General features: G+C 60.4%; 1 protein-coding gene across 1 annotated transcript in view; it reads left to right on the top strand.

The window, feature by feature from the left end:
* Positions 1-12,168, top strand: part of SLC2A4RG (SLC2A4 regulator) — a 30,579-nt gene extending 18,411 nt beyond the window's left edge. The window contains exons 5-11 of the mRNA XM_090064098.1: positions 4,427-4,536; positions 5,277-5,521; positions 5,725-5,825; positions 6,196-6,457; positions 7,633-7,749; positions 9,064-9,188; positions 10,238-12,168. Coding sequence (XP_089920224.1) covers positions 4,427-4,536; positions 5,277-5,521; positions 5,725-5,825; positions 6,196-6,457; positions 7,633-7,749; positions 9,064-9,188; positions 10,238-10,349 — 1,072 coding nt within the window. The 3' untranslated portion in view covers positions 10,350-12,168. The remainder of the gene's footprint in view (positions 1-4,426; positions 4,537-5,276; positions 5,522-5,724; positions 5,826-6,195; positions 6,458-7,632; positions 7,750-9,063; positions 9,189-10,237) is intronic.
* Positions 12,169-15,381: the final 3,213 nt, after the last annotated feature.

Here is a 15,381-nt window from a genome sequence, read left to right as displayed (position 1 = left end):
ATCTCTTTTTAAACCCCTTTCTCCCATAGAAGCGTGAGAAATGGCATGTCCGCCTCTCCCTGGCTCTGCTGGATGACTTCTTGGTGGTGTTGGAGAGACTCATTGCCATGCTCTCTCTTACTGTGCCGTTTACAACTCTTTCACATGGACCGGTGTGTACCAAGGGCGAGCACCCTTTCTCCTGGGATCTGCTGTTGGCTTTGAACAGTTGTAAACACAAATGAAGTCTTGGGCAGCTGCTTCTGGGGTGAGCCCCAATAAGTGGGCAATAATACACAGCCTCAGTGCATCCGCGGGAGAAGGGTCTGTAGTTGGAGGGCGGTGTGCCAAAGGGACACTGATACCCAGGGCCTTGGTTTTCATAGACAATTAGCGTTGGAAGGGGCCTAGCCTTGGCCATCTAGTCCCTTGGACATCTAGTCCAAGCAGGACCAGCCCCAACTTGGTCATCCCAGCCAAGGCTTTGTCTACTCGGGTCTTAAACACCTCCAAGGATGGAGATGCCACCACCTTCCTGGGTGACCTGGTCCGGTGCTTCACCACCGTCCTGGTGAGAAGGTTCTTCCTAATTGTCCAGTCCAGCTCCTTCCTCCATAGCCTCAAAACCAGCTCCGAGCTAAAACTGCTCCCGGAGCCATTTCTTACAGCTTGGGGCATTTCTGGCACGTGTGTCCAGGGGGAGGCCATCCTGCCATGGACCTGGCATATGCTAATTAGCTTGCTGCTTCCTCAAGCCAGCGGCCCTCATGCATCTCGTTATCCTAGTTTAATGCATCTGATTAAAATCTGGCCTGGTTGAGATCCGACCTCTGCTGAGCAGGCTGCACCGAGCCTCCACCCCTTACCCCAGCCAGTCAGTGGAGCCTGGCTCTGCCCCATCAATCACAAGTGAGGGATGGCTTCTCCCTGGAGCCAATTGCAGGGCCTCGCGGTGCGGTCTCTTCCCTCCTGCCAAGCTTCGTGGAGCTGCAGCCGCCCCGCCGTGCAGCTGCCTGCCAGTCCGGTCCATAGCATTGCACAACTTGCGGCTAAACTTATTACGTCCTGTTCCAGTGCCTTGTTCCAGCTGGCCAGGCTCCCTTTCTAAGGGCTGGTGCATCTCCCTGCTGGATGTGGGGCGCTGGAAATGTGAGCCCGGTGTGGTGGCTGTCGGGACGCTCAGTACTGTGCCTGACTTTTATTTCCCTGACAGAATTTCAGGGGCTGTAAATCTCTTCCGAGGCCCCTCCCGGGCTGCTTGCTCTTGGCCGAGGTGGTAACCGGGAGAGAAGAACCGGGGAAAGACGTTCCCTTCTTCTTTGCACCTTTCTCTAATAGATCAGAGGGGTCGACCAGGTGTGGGAGAGCGCGCCTTGGGGAGACCTGCTGGCAGAGGCGGGGGGTCAAGTGTGTGGTGGGTATCGCAAGCCAGGTTGTAGCATGGTGGCAGTGATTTTGAAGGTGTTCTAGTTGCAAACTTACCTTTCTGTCTCCAGTGCGGAGCAGAGAGGATGTTGGATGTTATGCTGGGAGATTGGGGCAGCAGAGAAACCTAGAGAGGACAGGAAGCGACTGGTAGGGCTGCCTCCATGCTGTTACGAGCCGTTCCTAGAGCCCCAGAGCTGTGGTGGGGGACGCTGCAATGGCCTGGGAGGAAGGGGTGGCCGTTGTGCAAGGCCCATTGGAGGGCATTTAGCAGTGGCTGGGCTGGAAAGCTATCCAGCACCCTCCTTCCTTCCTTCCTCGAGCGCCCACTCACACGGTGGCTGTGAGCAGCTGTGGGTGTCTGAGCTGGGGAGAGGTAGCCGGAGGTGGGAGCGCGCCGTGCCGTGGGAGGGACGGGGCGGGATGGCAGGGCAAGCCTGGACCTAGGCAGGCAGCAGCAAACCGTGTCTGCACCTGGCAACTGTCTGGCAAGCTGTGGGGATTGGGAAACCCGTATCGCCCTGGTAAATATTAACCTTGGAGCAGAAAACGTCGTGTGGTTCATTACAGGGCAAGTTGGTGCCGGGCTGCGGTAGAACCCGGGAGCCCGAGAAGGAGGATAAACCACCAGGTCCACCCTTGGCTTGTTTTTTCACCATCCATCTCTCCACCCTGGCCCGTTCTCTCCTGACTGCCTTCTCCCCCAGCCTCCTGGCTGCTTTCGAGCCCCTGGGGAGGATCAGGCAGCAGATGCTGGTCCCCTGCTCTCCCCCGAGGTGGCTGCAGCGAGGAGGGGATGGGACCTGTGGCTGGCACTCTGAAGCCTGGGCGCAGTTTCTGGGAGCTGGAAGCAGGAGCCAAGGGGAAGCTGTGGTCTGGTTTTTGGTGCCAGGCATGTTGGGTCATGGTGAAGCCAAGACAGGCATGGCCGCCTGGAGCCTCCCACACTTGGGGATCCTGCATGGTGGGGTGCGGAGGGTGCCCATGCCTGGCTGGAAGCGTGGGAGGGCTGTGTGGCCTAGGGGCTCTGGGAGGTTGGGTCGGCCTGCAGTCAGGCAGGTAAGCATTGACAGCACCTGAGCGCCCGCCCTTCCCGCGGCTGCCTCTAAACCCCCTGGAGCTGACCCTTCGCAGCCTCCTACGGCCGTGCCCCGTGTTCGGTCTGACTTGGCAGGGGAGGTGGGCTCAGGCCCGTGCCACCAGAAACCCTTTCTGTTCACGAGCAGGCCTCGACTTACAACGTTTCGAGTTGCAATGGACGGCACTTGCGACGTTTATAAATTGCCACCGTTTCAACTCCGCGACGTTGGTTTCGATTTTATGACGCTTGATCCAGTGCCCTGCCAGCGAACAAATTTGGCGTTGCCCACCCCCCTGGAGAACATCTGTCCAAACTTCCTTGGACGCTTTCTTTAGGAAAGCAGACGAGACTCCCGAAAAACCCACAGCCAAGAACCCTTCAAAAAGTCCAGCCAAGTCACCTCAAAGAAGTCCTTCCAAATCCATATGATTGCTATTTACAATATAAATACATTAATGTAGCTATATGACTCTTCTATAATCGATCGAGTACAAAATTCTGAGTTATTTTTGGTGAAAATCAGGTATCAGGTCTTTGGTTCAGGGACCGATCCCCCATTTATAATATTGTTTCCTATGAGAAAATCGGTTCCACATCGCAACCTTTCGACTTAAGGCGAGGTTTTCAGGAACCAGTTGTGTCGTATGTCCAAGGACTGCCTGTATTCTGGGCTTTGTGTCGTCACCCTCGCGTCCCGGAAAGCAGCAACAGGCTTGGTTCCCCGCTCTCCCTCCCTCCCCCATGCTAGCCTCGCATCTATTTTAGGATGGGAAGAAACCATCTTTAACGCTTTGGGAGAAGCTGCCCAGCTCCTTTGCTCTTGCCACCACAGTTAACTAGCCTGGCACTGGGCCATCCAGTCCACACTGCCCGTCCCCCAGCCAGCAGGCAGGGATTCGCCCTGCCCACAGTGTTAGTTCAGACCAAACGAAAGTGGGTGCTTTGTCGGGAGTGCCAGTGTTTCTCCCGCTGCTCTCGTCTCCCCTTCTGGGTCCAGCAGAACATCCTGCCCTGCCCTCCAGCCTCTGGTCTGCTGCCCCTCCATGCTCCTGCGGACCCGGTTAGGATGAAACAGGACAATTAACTACCTGCTGAACTTGGCAGGCTGGGGAAGGCCCCCCAGGAGTCGGCTGTGGGCTCAGGGGAGCCTGGGGGCCTCTGCAGCAGTCCCTACCCTCAGTGCCCTGCTCCCAGGGCTGGCACCGGCACCCCAGGAAGTCGGGTGGGGGGCACTGATCTGCTTGGCATGGGTTCGAATTCCTACTGGTGAGCGAGGGTGGATGGGTTTTGTGCTCTGAGACGAGGACACGCTGTGGCATGTCACTTAACTGCTCCGTGCCTCGATTTCCCTGCTGCTAAAGCGGGACGGCGGAGGATTGCCTTCTGTGGGTGGTGAGGAGGGTTGCGAGGGGGGGTGAATTGATGGGCCACGTGGCCCAACGCAGTGGAAGTGCGGGTTGAAGTGGAGTGGAAGGCAGGGAGCAGCTTCCCCTGAGGTTTCTCTCTGCCCCTTGCTCCCTTCCCAGGCAGGAGGCTTTCCTAGTTAAACCCTGACCCAGATAAAGTGCCCCCCCCCATGCTCCTTCCTGCTCCCCCTTCCCTCCTCACACCCATGACTAGTTTGGTCTGGTTGGTCGCAGGCTGCCTGAGCAAAGGGCTTTTAAAATGGTGCCAGCTTTGGAGGGGTGGGTGCATGGACCCCTGCTGCTGCCGTAGGCTTTGGGATGCCCCATCTCTCTTTGGGGCCCCTTGCTTTCTTTTCCCCGCCATGTAGCTGCCTGGGATCCAGGAGGCATCTGTGCTGGCCTAAATCACGCTCTGTCCCGGGTGCGTAGGGGCCCCTGCTCTCCTCTGACTGTCTGGGGCTGTTGGCATGGCAGGGGGGTGTCGGGAGCAGGCAGTGCCCTGACATGGTGTCGTCTCGCCTCCTCTGTCTTTTAGGAAGCTGTCGGGCAAAGCCAGGATCGACGAGGTCATGGCTGCCGCGGTCCTCACCAGCCTGTCCACCAGCCCGCTAGTGCTCGCCAACCCGGCCAGCGCCTTCAGCCCAGGTAACAGCCCAGCCCGCAAAGGGCAGGGTCCAAGGTTGAATGTGAGGTGCACGCTGCTGCCCTGTGGGGTGACACTATGGGACATCCTCTGGGCCCGAGACTACATCTAAGAGCGTGCAGATGGTCCAGCTGGATTGGGCTCCCCTGTGCCCCCATGTCTGAGAGGGGCCAGCACCGTGCACTTTGCTGGAAGGTGCAAGACCTCTGCAGGGGACCTCTGTCCTCAGCGCCTGGCTGCTGATGGGATGGGGGACTGGCAGGCATGTCCTGCGCCATCGGGTCTGGTGCCCCGCTGCTGTGGGTTTCCACGTCCCATCCCCTCACTCGCAGACTCACTGAGCTCAGTCGTGCCTGGCATGAGGACTGGGTGCAGTACTTCTAGCCAGACCCAGGACCTCTGCTCCCTCTCCCTCCAGCGAGGTCCAGCATCTGGGCTGGGCCAGGGCTTGGAGCTGAGGGCAGTGGAGACCCAGGTGGGTCTGAGCTTCCTGTGAAATAAAGAAGTCTCTATCGAAATCGCTTCACTTGTCAGGGACAGGCATCTACCTGCCTCTGCCCCGGGCTGTTGTGATGGTGTAACCCACCCCACGGGGGGTTGGTTGCCATTAGGGTGGGGGCTGTTGTGCCCCAGTTTTCCCCTTCCCTCTGCTTGGCCCCGAAGTTATCTCAGCCCCTAGGATTCCAGGAAAGTGTTAGAGGGGATAAAACCTGACCCCTTTCTCCCTCCATTCCTGTGGCAGAGCCCGGCTGCGAGGCCTGGAAGGACGGTTCGGCCATGTCGTCCAGCTACAGCAGCAGCAGCAATAACAGCGGGGACTGGAGCTGGGACCTGCCGAGCGACCGCTCGACCCCGTCCACCCCCTCGCCTCCGCTTCCCAGCGATGCTGCCAAGAGCTTCCTGCCGGCTGCCCCGCTGGATGACAGCACAGAGGAGACCGAGGCGACCCACTTCCTCTTCGGCGATCCCATCCCACGGAAGAGGAAGGTAGGGGGACAGTAGGCGCTGGGACAGCGAGGAGGGGATGGGGGCAGCCTGCCAGGGGTCCTCCTTTGGGCTCAGACCACTAGACTGCATCTCCTCCCTCCACCCAGGCTGGGGGTTCATGCCACTGCCCCGGCGAGGGCCTTTGGGTGGGGTGGGCTCGGAGGGAGAGCCGTGAGCCTCACTGTCTCTCTCTGCCCCTGCAGAACTCCACCAAGGTCATGTTCAAGTGCTTGTGGAAGAGCTGCGGCAAGGTGCTCAGCAGCTCCTCAGGGATGCAGAAGCACATCCGGATTGTCCACCTCGGGTAGGTGCAGGGGCCACCGGCGCCTGGGGAACTTGGAGGGGGTCAGTGGTGTTCCCCCCCGGGCTGTGCCGGAGCTCCCTGCTCTGTTTCCAGCGGGGCTTCCCTCCCTCCTTGGATCTCTCGCGTGCTTGGTTGGCAGCTCGCAGCGCTCTTCCTGTCTATGTGCCCTCCGCTCTGGAGCCCTGGCTGGCTGGAAAGAGGTCCCGTCGTCTGCTCCTAGAGAGCTCTAAGCTGTCCTGTCCCCAGGCCCCAGCGCCGCCTCTCTCTTGCTGCCATTACTGGGTTGTCCAGACGTGTTCACAGCTGCCAGCCCGGGACCCGCAAAACTAGGGGTTGCCTCCGACAGCCATCTCTGTTTTCCCTCACCCAGCCGGAAAGCTGACCTGGACCAGAGCGATGGTGAGGAGGACTTCTACTACACAGAGCTGGATGTCAACGTGGACTCCCTGACGGATGGGCTATCCAGCCTCACCCCCGTGTCCCCAACCTCCTCGGTGCCCCCGGCCTTCCCCGTCCCGGAGGTGCAGAGTGCGCCGCCCCTGCTGGTGAAACCCGAAGTTTCCCTGGTGTCTCCCCTCAGCCACTCGGCGCCCACGAACTTGTGCCACGTCCAAACTGACCACGCCTATCAGGTGAGATGCATGGGGAGGGACGGGCTGGGCATGGGTGGGAAGGGCTGGGAGGTCGGGGTCCCTTGGCCAGAGGCAAAACACCTTGGGGCATTGCCCAGATCAGCATGCGGCTGCCTCCTGCCTTGGTCCTGGCTCGGAGGGGCTCTTGGGCAGGGAGTATTTTCCACGTGCTGTTTGTTGATGTTGCTGGAGCCCCAGACCCTACTCGGCAAACTTCAGTGAGCCTTTGCAGCTGGCACTCATGTCGGCTTCCACCCATTCAGGCTGGGGAACATCTGTGTCCTTGCGCCGTGCTGCAGACTCAGCTGCGTGGCCGTAAACTCTGGTGGGGGTGTTGGCAAGGAGTTGCCTTTGCTGACCACAGGCACCTGTGGGACTCGCCACTGCAAGAACCAGCTCGCTAATTCTGGGCTCCTAGCTCTTCTCTCGTTGTCCGGTGGGCTGGAGCGAGGCTGGCCAGTGGTGGGAGGGTTTGCTCCCAGCTTTGTGCCCATGAGCAGGGTGGCAGGAGCCTGTCCATGTGATCTGAATCCAGGAGAGTGCTTGTAAAAACGTGAGGAAAGTTGAAGTCCAGCTGAGAGAATAGGCAGAGGGCATGCGATGGACTCCCGGAGCTGCGCTGGTACCCAGGGTGGATGTTCAAAGGGCTGGTGCTTGCTGGCTGGGCTTGCGGGAGAGGCCTTCCTAGCCTGCTGCGTGCAGCATTCGGGGGCTGCAGTTCTTTCCTTGCCAGCGCCTGTCACATATCAGTGGGACACCGGAGCAGCAGAACAGCCCCTGTGTCGCCGCACACCACTCTGCTTGTGTAAACCCAAACGTCCAGTGTCAGGAAGGGCCCAAGGGCTTTCCATGCCCAGCTCTAGGTGGACTTGGATCCCTCCCTGCCCCACCAAGGTGCCTCAGAGGCCTGTTTTGAGCACTGCAGGGCACCGTGGCCTGTGAGGCCTGCTCAGCCTAGCCAAGCTGTCGTCCCCTCTGAGCACCTGCCTCTGCCCCTGCACTGTTCCCACCGGGGCTTTGCCGGGCGTTGCTGCTGCTGGCAAAGTAGCCTGTTGCTTTCTGGGGCCGTGGGGGCAAGACCTTCCCTCCCTCCCTCCTGCACCCCTTCCCAGCTCTCCGTGGCCACACAGTGCCCAGCTGTCTCATCCTTTGCTGGTTACATTTGTGGCTTTCAGGCAACGGCTCCCGTGAGCATCTCGGCCGTCTCGAAAACCCTGCCCGGTGGGTTGGGATTCAGCATCTCCTGGCAGCAGCCATCGCCACAGGCACCGGTTGTTTTTAAAGGGTCCCCGGTGAGTAAGCAGATGGCACCCTCTCCCCTCTGCAGGGCCTGGCTGGCAGGGAAGAGTAGGCCAGGCTTTCTGGCTGGCTGCATTAGTGGGAGGTGCAGGCACTGCAGTGAGTGCACCCCTGAGTGGTACAGAGTGCTGCCTGGGACCCATGGGGCTCCTGTTCTGGGGGTGCCAGCATGGCGTGCACTCGGAGTGGGGTGCTCTGCGTCCATCAGGGAAGTGCCAGCAGCTTGGCCAGGAGGATTGAGCAGTGGTCAGTGCCCAAACCTGTGAAGGTTTGCATTTTGCCTCTCGGCAGCCCGAGCTGAGTTTCACAGAAGCCGCTGAGCTTTTGCGGGGGGGTGTGGTTCCTATCCACGCCCCCCAGACAAGGAGGGCTGGTGTTGCTTGGGCCAGTGACCTGTTCGTGTTCAGAACTGTCATGCTTCGGGGCAGAGGTGCCCACGTCCCGTGTTAGGCAAACTGGGCTTGGCTTCATGGTGTGGCTGGCGATGCGCTGGGCAGGGGTGCGTTGCGGTGTGAGAAGTGCTGCTTCCACGAGGGTCAGAGGAAGAAGGCTGGGCTAGGATGTGGCCCTTGTCAGCTGGCCTGGACCCTCAGGTCTGATCTGTGATGCTCAGACTAGTGCAGCACTGTCTGCCCAGGGAGCTTGGGGCTCCTTAGAGGCCGGTGGTGGTCTCTGCCTGGGGCAGAGCTGGGAGAAAAACCCAGGAGTCCCTGCTATCATCACCAGCCTTAGAAGTTGGGAGGTAGGATGCTAGAGCACTGGGGTTGGACTCCAGAGGTCACAACTAGTCCAACCCCCTGCCTGAGGCAGGATCATCTAATCTAGCAGAGCATCTAATCTATAGGAACCTGGGTGGGACCTGGAGTGGTCCCCAACCTCCTGGCCACAGCTGCTGTGGCTCTGTTCTAGGCTTGCTTTCCTTGCTGCCATCAGCCCACGCCCCTGCTTGCCTGGTGCCGCCTCCTGCTTGGGGAGGGAGGGGGCGTCGTCGTCAGCTGGAGGATGGAGCAGACCCCATCTCCCTTCAGCTGTAGCCAGCTCTGGCTTGGGACATGGGCCGCAGCCTCCCGGTCCTACCCTGCAGGCAGTCACTGCTGAGCTGCATCCCTGGGATGTGGATTTCTCCTCTGTGCCATGCTCTCGCTGGCTCTGGCTGCTCGGTTTTTCAGGCGGGAGCTTTGCCCTTCTGTGTGCACAGGCCTGTGTTGCTACCCTGGATTCAGTCCATACCATCAGCCCGGCCTTGGCAGCGGTCTGCCCGCACACGCCGTCCATGCCCCGGTCTCACGGTGGGTTGTTCTCCCCAGGGCTGCCTGACTGCGATCCGGCCCATTGGAGTGGGAGAGAAGCGGCCGCAGATCCCTCACCTGCCTGTCATCAAGCCGCACGTGCCAGCGGCCCCCGCTGCACCGAAGCCGGCCTCCGGGATGAGGTGAGTTGAGATGCTGCCAGCGGGAACTAACATGCCCCTTCCTGCGTGACTGCAGCCGGAAGCCACCTCATGGCTATCTGACACGGTGGCTCCAGCGATAAGCCACTCCTGATGCTTCCCCAGCCAGCCGTGTCTGCCAGCCTGCGGAGGACCCGCACCCGTGGGCAGCCGGATGCCTCGGGTGTGTGAGCTTTCCATCCTACCCGGCCCCAGCTCCAGGTGGGCAGGAAGCTGCTTGGACCCACAGCCGCAGGTCACAGTGCCATCTCCATGCTCTCTCCAGCCCCCCGACGGCAGTCCTGGGCCATGGGGCAGCCTTGGGCAGGGCTGATGCCTTGTCCCTGGCCGTGTGTGATTTGGGGAGCGCGGGGCAGAAATTGCAGTTGGCCACCGATGCTGGTCTCAGGCCTCAAGGAAGGAGCCCTCCTGGCCTGCACGAACGATCCTGGAGGCCAGGCCTGATGTGTAGTGCCCACTGCAGTGGTGCCAGGTGAATGCACATTGGTGTCTCTGGGGCAGCTGGGCTCAGGGAGGCGGGGGCTGCGTGGGCATTGAGGACCGGCTTCCCCCTGGACGTGTATTGCTTCGCGTGTCGCTGTCGTTGGCATGTTCCAGAGGCAGAGGTCCAGCCCTTTCGGCTGCCCCTGTGACGAGAGGAGTGAGGCTGGGAGGGGACTTGGCTGTGGGGAAGGTCTTTTCTGCAGATGTCCTTGACGTGCAGCTGTGCCAGGAGCTGGCAGACGTGCACTAATGCGCATCACTGCAGTGTTCGGTCCTCTGGGTCTGGCGCACCCGATGCCACTGCCTTTTGCTTGAGGGAGCTGATGCCCAGCTGCGGTGGTGCATCGCCCCCCACCCCTGTGGCTTCATTGAGGCCAGGGCTCTCAAAGGCTGCAAAATGCCCTTGCAAGGGCAGAGGAAGGGAAAGCACAGGTCTCAAACCAGGCACCTCTGCCATGGCTTGGGGAAGCTCTGGCATCAGTCCCCATCTCTGGTGCCAAGACCTGGACTCGCGGCCCTGACTCATGGGCCTTGCTGTTCTCTCCTAGGAAACCCCGTGGGGAGGCCAAGAAGTGCCGCAAGGTGTATGGCATGGAGAACCGGGACATGTGGTGCACGGCGTGCCGGTGGAAGAAAGCCTGCCAGCGGTTCGTCGACTGAGCAGCGCCCTGCTGGGACCTCCGGGCTCTGGGAAGTCAGCAGCGACTCCTCCTCTTCCTCCTCCTCCTTGCACATTTTTTTTTTCTTTTTTTTTTTTTTTTTTTTTTTTGCACTTCAAGTGCCTTTGGAGCCTTGTCTCCTGCTCCCTGCCCCCCGGGGGCCTTGACAGCAACGGGCCAGACTCAGGGAAGGGAGCCCTCGGCCTTGCACTGCCCTGAGGAGCCGGAGAGGACAGAGCGGGCGTGAAAGGACATGGGGGGGGTCCTCTAAAAAGGAGGAACGTGCGCAGCGGCGGCCAGGCTTGCAGCCTCTCATGGGCTGGGCCCTAGCCGTGTTCTTCCACTTGCGCCCCAGCTCCCCCTGCCCGCGTCCAGCCTCGGCCTGGCGGAAGCTTTATGTGCACGCGTTCGCTGACACCCCCGAGCTCTTTCTCTTTCCTTTCAGATAAGCTATTTCCTCCCCCCTCATTTCTGCCACTACGTTCCCACTCCTCCTCCTGCCCGGGTGCCTCCAGGGAGCCAGTCTGGGTACAGCTGGGGGGCCCATCTAGTTTTGGAAACTGCTGGCTCAGGCTGGGACACAGGGACCCTGAGCCCTTTGGAAGGGAGGAGAATAGGCCTGGGTCTGAAAGCTGTCCAGGTGGGGAGGGGAGACAGGCCCTTGCCTTCCCGGCTGTAATTTTGCTTTGGAGCCTTGCCCCACTTCCATTATTGAAAGCGGAAGAATGGACCTGACGCAGCCTCACGTTCGGCAGCGTCTCTTCCAAATCTGGGTTTCGAGGAGCCGGGATCTGCCTCATCCCTGCGGGGAGCCCTGGGGGTTGGAGCAGACGGGGCGCGTCAGAAGGCCGCGGGCGGGTACCAGCACCTGTCGGCAAGACCCGGCTGTGCCTGCGAGAGCTCATGCACTTTTCCCGCTGAGCTTTTCCTCCTGGATCAGCAGCAGCCCCTTGGCTCCCTTTGCCCCGTCCCTTCCCCCTCGGTGTGTGGATCCGGGGGGCACCAAGGGCTGAGGCGGCGCCTGGTCGCCTCCCACTCCCCAGGGTGAGGTGGTTTTTTTTTTTTTTAGACTTTGTAACTTTTTTTAAAAAAAAAAAAAGAAAAGAAAAAGGAGGGGTTGCCCTGCCCTGTCCGCGAAGGGTTTGGGGGCGCCGCTCCGGGAAGTGCCTGAGTCAAGTCGCCCATTTGCACTAAGTCAAACTGCACAAAGAGGTTTCTTTTTTTTTCTTTTCTTTGTGTGTTGTTTTTTTTTTTTTTTAAATAAAATCTATTGCCCAGCCGGATTTTAAATACTTCCCCCAGGACCTGCCAGAGAGATCGAGGGAGGGCCAAAAGCCCAATCCCTTCCTCTCCCAACCCATGCCTCCTTGCTTCTATATTTTTTTAAGGACTACATTTCCCAGAATCCTCTTCTCCCAGGTGTTCCCCCCCAAATTTTTAGCGCTCCCCCCCTGGTTTTCTAAGCAGGCAGCACTCGTGACTGGGAAGCAGAGCGCCCACCTTCAGTGCAGTTTTAACCTGCCCAACAGCGGTCTCGACTGCGGGGGTGTGGAGAGTCCAGTGGTGTTTGCTCATGTTTGAGGTCGCCCCACCTTCTTCCCAAAAACGGTCCGTTGTGAACGCCTGGATGTGTGCGTGCATGTCCGTGTGGCCCGATGATTTTGTTGTTGTTGTTGAGCCGTCGTTTGGGTTCTTGTAGCGTCGCCGGGTCCCGTGATTCACTTGGTTTTGTTACTGATCCGACTGTGCCGCCTGCCGGGGTCCGGGCAGGAAAGCCCCTGTTCTCTGAATGTATTAATGAAGGTCCGTTTGCTGCTGGAGCCCGCGGTGGCGATGTGTATTCTTTACCCCAGCTCCTCTTGGGTAAGGTCCTCAGCATCTGCCCCAGCATGCGGCAGAGACGGCTTGGGGCTGTGCCTGAGCCTCGGCCCGCAGGTCAGCGGGCTGGACCCTGCACCCCAGAGTTTGTGCAGTCGGTAGCTGCGCAATCTCTTCAGTGCCGGCTGGGGAGGGGGTGTAACAGGGCCATGGTTTTCAGCAGGATCTAGGCGCTTCAGGGGCCCTGGGAAAGGCCTGTGCAGTAGGATGGGAGCTCAGCGCCCCTGGAGTATTGCAGCCCCCTCTGCTGTGCCTGAGATGGGCAGGTGCTGGTCTGTCAGGCTCCTAGTCGACTCCTGGCTGCCGGGACAAGTGGGGCGTTTGCCTGGGGAAGCTTGAAGGGGCTCTTGGCAGTGCCCGTGGTGTGGTGCGCTCTCCTCCCTCTTGTTTCTGGGTGGAGGGCAGCTTTGAGGCATGTGGCAAGCCTGTGCATGCCGGCTGGGAGGCTCGCCTCCCACAGAGGTACAGGTGTGCGTGGGCCAAAGATGTGCCACTTGCTCTCCACACGTCGCTGCATGCCCTTTGCCACATGTTCATGGGAACTGCCCCCTCCAAATGCCCAGCAGTGCCCCTGCCTCTGCATCTGTCACCTTTGCCAGCGTGTGGAGCTTGACTACATCTGCCACTGTTTGTGTGGCTCTGACTACACCGAACATGGGGGGGCATTAGGGGTCTCTGCAGCTGCACTAAAGCCAGGGGTCAGTGGGGTCCCTCTGCTTTGGTTTGCTGTCACCTGCATCCCTCTTGTTTTCTCTGAGGTCCCTCTGGGACCCCAAGACTGGGTTGTTGCCAGACCCAGGCTTTTCCTTTCTGCCTGACCTGTCCCTTGCAGCTGTGGCTTGGTGAGGCCAGTGCCCCCTTCCAAAGGGGCTGAGTGGGGCATGGGCCAGGCCCTTGCAGACAGGGCACCTCACAGGCTGGGGCTGGTGGTTGCTGCAGGGAAAGGGGAGCCCTGGGAGCAGATGGCAGGTACGAGGGGCTCCTATTCCCTGTGCCCAGCAATCGGCAGAAGAGAAGCGCATGGGGAGGACTCACACCTGCCCCTGGCTGGGCCAACTCCTGGGGATAGGGTGTGGGGGGATTCCCTGGGCACAGCAGCAACCACAGTGCTTCCTTGGAGCCTGCAATAGGCAGGGGCATCCCCCCCCCTACCTGGGGGCAGTGCTGGGGTCTCCTAGCACTAGCCCCTGCAAGGATCAGGACTGCAGCTGACTGGAAGTATATTGACCCATGCTCTGACCAGGACCTACGGCAGAGGTGCAGTGGGGGCTGCTTTTATTTCCTTCCTGGATGTCGCAGATGGTGGCATGGGGAAGACTGGGGGCCTCATCAGAGCTGGAGGAGAAATAAAAGTGGAGTGACTTCTTTTCCAGGTTCGTCTCCACCTGCCTTGTGTGGCTTTTGTCTGGGGTGGCAACAGCTGCTGGACTGCACCCAGGCAAGGCCTGTTGCTCAGAGCTGGGGGCTCTCGGGGCATCCTCGGCCAGGCACTGTCATGGAGAAGACTTGTGCTGCACAGCTGGGCATTGCACATAGCAGGCTGCAGGAATCGGGTCCTGGGGGAGCTGTTCACAGGTCAGGCCATCATCTCCCTGGGGTGAGGGTCCCCACTCCTGTCTGTGCAGGGGCACTGGGTGCCAGTAGCTCATCCCAGTGCTGCAAGGGCTTCATGTCTCACCCCTGCTTCCTGCCAGCAGCGTGGGCCAGTGCAAGTTGCTCACAGCTCTTGGGTCTAGCCTGAGCAGGCGAAGGGGTGGTGAGGCTGGCTGCATACAGAGGGGTGGGTGTATTTGTACTAGCCATGGGGGCAGAAACACCAGGGCTCCCTGGAGGAAGTGGAGACCATGTCCACACTCCAGCACACACGGGCTGTTTCCTAGGAGTGGTATGTCCAGGCCACAGCGTGGGATCCTGCTGGTACATACCCAGGGACCATGCAGCTCAGGCCTGGGGGCTGGGCCTGCACCCATTGGGGCACCTCAAGCCACGGGTTTGAGCCTCCCAGGTCCTAGATGTGTTGCTGGGACCAGCAGCTGTGGCACCTTGCATCTGCCCCAGTTCCTAGAAACCAAACCCTTGCCACAGCCCAGAGCAGGCAGTGCAGAGCTATACCCCACCCTCCCCCACAGGGCTGGGGCTCCCCCATTCTCCCTATGGCCTGGGGTGCAGAGGGCTCCTTGCAGCAAGTCTGGATTTTGGCCCTCTCCGCTCACCCCAGCAGGGCCCACGCCTGGCAACCCATGCATGCAGTAGCTTGGGTACCACTGAACCCCCACCGCACCAGCCCTAGCAGCAAATAAATGCACCCCCTTCCCCTCTAGGCAGCAGCTGGGAAAGAGCAGGCACACCCTACTGCTGCTGCTGCACGGAGGTACGCGCAAGCCTTGCACAAAGTTGCAGCCTAGCGGGGACCCCAGCAGCCCAGGCCTGGCTCCAGCCAGCCCTTCAGCAAGCCCACGGGGTGGCAGCAGAGGCCGCCTGTGCCCACGGGTAGCCGGGCCGGCAGCAGGTGGCAGCAGCAAGCGCCTTCCCTTCCCGCCTGGCTCCGGGCTGCAGTGCTGGCCCTGGGCATGGAGCCCTGCCTGGCTCCAAGCAGGGGCCCACAGCCAAGCAGGCTGCACTCAGGACAGGCCAGTCACAGCGGCCTTCACTGCAGGCAGGCCCAGGCTGCAGCGGTGCCATCCAGGACTGCGGCACGTGTGCAGCCTTGCAGGGGTGGTTACGCGGGCTCAGGACGGTCTACGGCAGGGCCTGAGCCCTGCTGTGCCTGGAGAAGGAGCTCCAAGTTGCACAGGCAGGAAGGGGAAGCAGGCTTAACCCTAGGAGGGCAGCAGGGCCAGGGCCATTCCCATGGTCACAGGGATCCAGGTGCAAGGGGGCTCTGGGATGGCACCGGCTGCTTTCCGCCACTACTGGAAGGAAATGGATATGTTATACTCAGAGCCACTGAGGCAAAACCCCTTGCAACACCGGCAGAGAGAAGAAAGCCAGTTCACTTAGTTGGGCCCTGGATCTGAAGCTGGGGAAGGCAGTCTGCATGCTCCTTTATCCATTGCATGGGCCCCTTCACCCACAAGCTCAGACCAGCTTGAGCTGCCTCTGGCCGTAGAGGCAGTGGCCAGCCTGGTGTCAGAGCCCGGCTCGCGGGTAAGAGA

Source organism: Crocodylus siamensis, chromosome 10 (assembly GCF_052110815.1).
Source record: "Crocodylus siamensis isolate JL-2025a chromosome 10, ASM5211081v1, whole genome shotgun sequence".
NCBI lineage: Eukaryota > Metazoa > Chordata > Crocodylia > Crocodylidae > Crocodylus > Crocodylus siamensis.
This window is presented reverse-complemented; position numbering and strand designations above follow the sequence as displayed.